Source organism: Oryzias melastigma, linkage group LG20 (assembly GCF_002922805.2).
Source record: "Oryzias melastigma strain HK-1 linkage group LG20, ASM292280v2, whole genome shotgun sequence".
NCBI lineage: Eukaryota > Metazoa > Chordata > Actinopteri > Beloniformes > Adrianichthyidae > Oryzias > Oryzias melastigma.
In genome coordinates, this window is record NC_050531.1 from 13,848,704 (window position 1) to 13,852,501 (window position 3,798).

The 3,798-nt window shown below is 36.1% G+C and overlaps 2 protein-coding genes across 3 annotated transcripts in view; one reads left to right on the forward strand and one right to left on the reverse strand.

Annotated features, from left to right (window-relative positions):
• zc2hc1a (zinc finger, C2HC-type containing 1A) overlaps positions 1-750 on the reverse strand; it is a 10,283-nt gene extending 9,533 nt beyond the window's left edge. Inside the window, exon 1 of one of the 2 annotated variants that reach the window (XM_024279701.2) lies at positions 570-750. In XM_024279701.2, coding sequence (XP_024135469.1) covers positions 570-585 — 16 coding nt within the window. In that variant the 5' untranslated portion in view covers positions 586-750. The remainder of the gene's footprint in view (positions 1-569) is intronic. The other variant, XM_024279700.2, reaches the window with a different exon arrangement.
• Positions 751-1,632: 882 nt separating this feature from the next.
• The window catches only part of pkia (cAMP-dependent protein kinase inhibitor alpha), a 5,447-nt gene continuing 3,281 nt past the window's right edge, over positions 1,633-3,798 (forward strand). Inside the window, exons 1-2 of the mRNA XM_024279650.2 lie at positions 1,633-1,759; positions 3,433-3,633. Of these exons, the coding sequence (XP_024135418.1) occupies positions 3,483-3,633 (151 nt within the window). The 5' untranslated portion in view covers positions 1,633-1,759; positions 3,433-3,482. The remainder of the gene's footprint in view (positions 1,760-3,432; positions 3,634-3,798) is intronic.

Consider the following 3,798-nt stretch of genomic DNA (forward strand, 5'->3'; position numbering starts at 1 on the left):
GTCACCGTGGATCTAAATCCATCAAAACAATAACTTACTAACTAATAAAATTGTAAATATCTAAATAACTTTCAAAAATACATTTTCTATGTTTTTTTTAATTATGTATTTGTATGAATTGCCTTGCTTAACATTTAAATTTACATCATTGTAAGTGAATCTTGGGACTGCTGAAATGACAAAACAAAAATATAACAGAAAATCACAAAATACACCAACTATAAAAAGGTTTTTACATAACAAAATTGGACCCCGAAGGATACCTACAAAATGTAATTTAGCTTATTTCCCTACAATTTTGGTTAGTTAACACTCAGTTAATGTCATTTTATGCTAACATAAGATAGCCGCTGCCTCAAGGAATCACACCCATACAGCCAGACAGCTAGCCTCATCTTTAGCTTGAACGTTACCTAGCATTACTTGGGCTAAATCCCAGACACAAAAAAAGGAAACTGCTTTGCAATAAAACACAACCACAATTCCGTTTTCGAGGTGCAAAACTGTGGAGCTGTGCGTTAAAATGCGCAACAAAACCCATCAAAAATAAAGAAATACACTGAGATTACCTTCAAATTCTTCCATCCTTAGGTTATCCCTTGTTTGATGCTACTGTTGTTTCCACCAGGAAAATGTAGCCGGGAGAGTCAAGATGGTTCGTCTCAATCTACTTCCGGTTTCACAGGAACTTAGGAAGTCGTACTTAAATTGCGTTTTGATTTAGTCTGTGTTTATACAAAAATGTGACAAATAAATATATATACCAGGAAATAAAATGTTAAAATAAACACCATACAATGATGTTTGGTTTCTAGGCTTCTCTTTGTGTCATATTGATGTTACACCACTCGGCGGCGATAACCTACTTTGTTTGAAGAGTTGAGCACTGAACCATCTTTACTCAACTTATCTTTGGCAACCAATGGCAACTCGATGCTTCTTTTCATGTATTTTAACTTCCGCATCTTTTATTTATTGCAGAATATTGCCCTATGCGAACTGCAGGTGGAGCACAACAGACACATGTGTTTTTAGTACTCTACTGTATATTTGTTACGTTTTTTGACCGAATACTCACGTTTCTAGTTTGTTCGAAGACGCGAAACGTGTCCTCCTTTTTCTTCTTCCTCTTTTTTTAACTAAACATATAAAAAATGGAATTTGAAGCATTATTATATCCTAGAAGTCATTTAATTTTCAACCACATTTTATTCATGTAATATAAGTCTATGACTCCACAAATGGTATCATTGTTTATGAGAAATAAGGAGGTAACATTTCAAACGTGTGACTTAACCACAAGCAAACAAAGAGCCTATTTTTTGTCGAAACACTTAAAACACAGAGCAAACACTCCAAAGATCTGTTTGCCAGAAGGACAGCATGTGTCACATGAATTCACAGACAGCTGCTTTGTGACAAGCCGGTACTAAACGCCTGCAGCTGGTATCATGACAGGCGCTCTGTTCTCTCGCTGACTGCCCTTTCTGTGATTCCTCTTCTGGACAAGCACATGTAATACTATAAAAATATTGTACTTACTTATAAAATATAGATTTGTTAAATAAAATAAATAAATAAATAAATCTGCACGTTAAAATATGCGTTTTATTCTGAAAAGCATACCGGAAGGGGAGTTTTCCAACTATCTCTTGACGTCATTACTACAGAACCCAACGGGGATACCAGAGTGGGAGAATTCCATCTGATGTGACTGACGGACCAATGCGAATATTTGGAGAATATTCCACCCAAGGAGGTATTTGTTCTGATCGTCGTTATGAGGGGCATAAAATGCAGAATTGACATATTCATCTGCATACCTTAAACAATAATACCGTGCAGATGGTGCTCACGGGCACTGACCTACCTCTGTGGGGGTCTTTGTCATCACAGAGAAGCATATGGCTGTTTATTTATGTGTGCTGTCAGCCTCGAGGAGACTGTATTTTATTACAATTTGTAAAAAATAAATACATATTTGTTTTGATTTTATGCAACATATTTCTTCACAGAGTAATGGTGAGATTTATGTTAAATGAGCAAAACAAACATATGTCAATTATGAGTAATAAAATTCAAAAATGAATTTGTCTCAATGGTTTTAAGCTAATTGTATTGTTATTTTTTATGTATTTTCTATGTAAACAAAAAAGGAAAAAGCAGATAAGGAAGACAAATTAGAAATTAAATTATTTTTTATCCAAACCTAATTATGATTTTTATTTTTCTCGTGGAACAAATGATGCATAATTAAATATATAAATAAAATAATATTAAAAGTAACTTCAGGGTTCTCTAGAATCTATCCAGTCTTTGTTTTTATCTTCTGCTCCCATTAATAATTCCAATTTGGTTACACAACTAATGAAATGGCAACTCAGAGCAGCTATTTAGTTAGTGAGGTCATCGCACATTTACTTGATTACCTGAAGTCTGTGTTTCACAGGGTATGCAAAGTTCAAGCTGTTATTTCTATATGACAGTAAATCTGTAAGGAGAAGAAGAAAATCTTTAGCTATGGCAGCACAAAACTTGTTGATATATATTTTAATTATTCAAAATGATCATTTGTTCTATTTCAGGGGTTTATGCATTAAAATGTGCACATAAATCATATGTTTCTGCTTGCATTGAATGTCTTTATGGAACTAAAATAATAAAATATGTATAAAATGCACATTTAGACTGTCAGCTGAATAGGGATGACATAGTTTGTGTCCATCTTTAAACCGTTGTGGGAATGACATCATAGAGGGAGCGTGCACAGAGGATGACAAAAGAGGCATTCAAAATTACACATGCTCAATAATAGGTTGCATATCTACCCTAAATTAAAATGATGAACGTTTTTTCTGCTTGAAACCTTGTTTACATGTGTTATAAAATCTTTGTTTTCATATTCTGCAGCTTAAAGTGTGTGAAATAAACCCCAAAACAATCTCAGATTGACATATTTTAATTAGTGTAAATGGGGCAGCCCAGTCTGAACTTGCTCAGTGCTGAAGGGCAGCCTCATCCAGGCAGATTGATGCACTAAAATGTCAACAGAAGGGTTTAACCTAAATCTCAGAGCTGCACTGCTGATCATGGCCGTGCTCACGCTGCGAAAGAAAGCAGCTCCCTTCCTCTTTGTGTCACAATTACCCCTTTAAGTGTTGTTGTCGTTCCAGTTTTGGTTCTCCTTTATGTTTCCACCCTAATTGCCTGCTGGGAAAATTCCTCCCCTCTGCCTCTGAAGTCACTCGAACACTGGATAAGATTAATATAGATTAATGAGGGATTAGGTAGTAAAATAAGAGGATGTGGGGATGCGTTGGACAATGGGGAGCCCACTTTCTTCCTGTAGCTGCTGATGTACAGTTTGTGGAGCTCACATGCTTCAAAGGAGACATTTTGACATTTTTTATTATGTGTGTGAATTCTCCTTAGCTGGTGGTAGGTGTCTGTGAAAGGCAGTGCTATGTTGAGGCGTGTCAGCGATGACGGATGCCGAAGAGAGCTTTGAGGACTTCATCGCTTCCCGGCGGTCTGGCCGCAGAAATGCCGTCCATGAAATCCCAACAGCAGAGACGCTGCAAGGATCCACAGATCTGTCCCAGAGGTTGGTGCAGCTCAGCATCAGCAAGAGCGGTGAGGCATTTTAGATTAGAGACTAATGAATTTGTAGGAATCATTTACTTCTGTTTGTATGAAGTAAATAATTTATATTTTTCTAAATCGGGTGAAGTTGCATGTAAGGATTTCCTGTAGCACTGAATAATAATTAAACAGCATGGAATTTCTTAAAATAGTAAA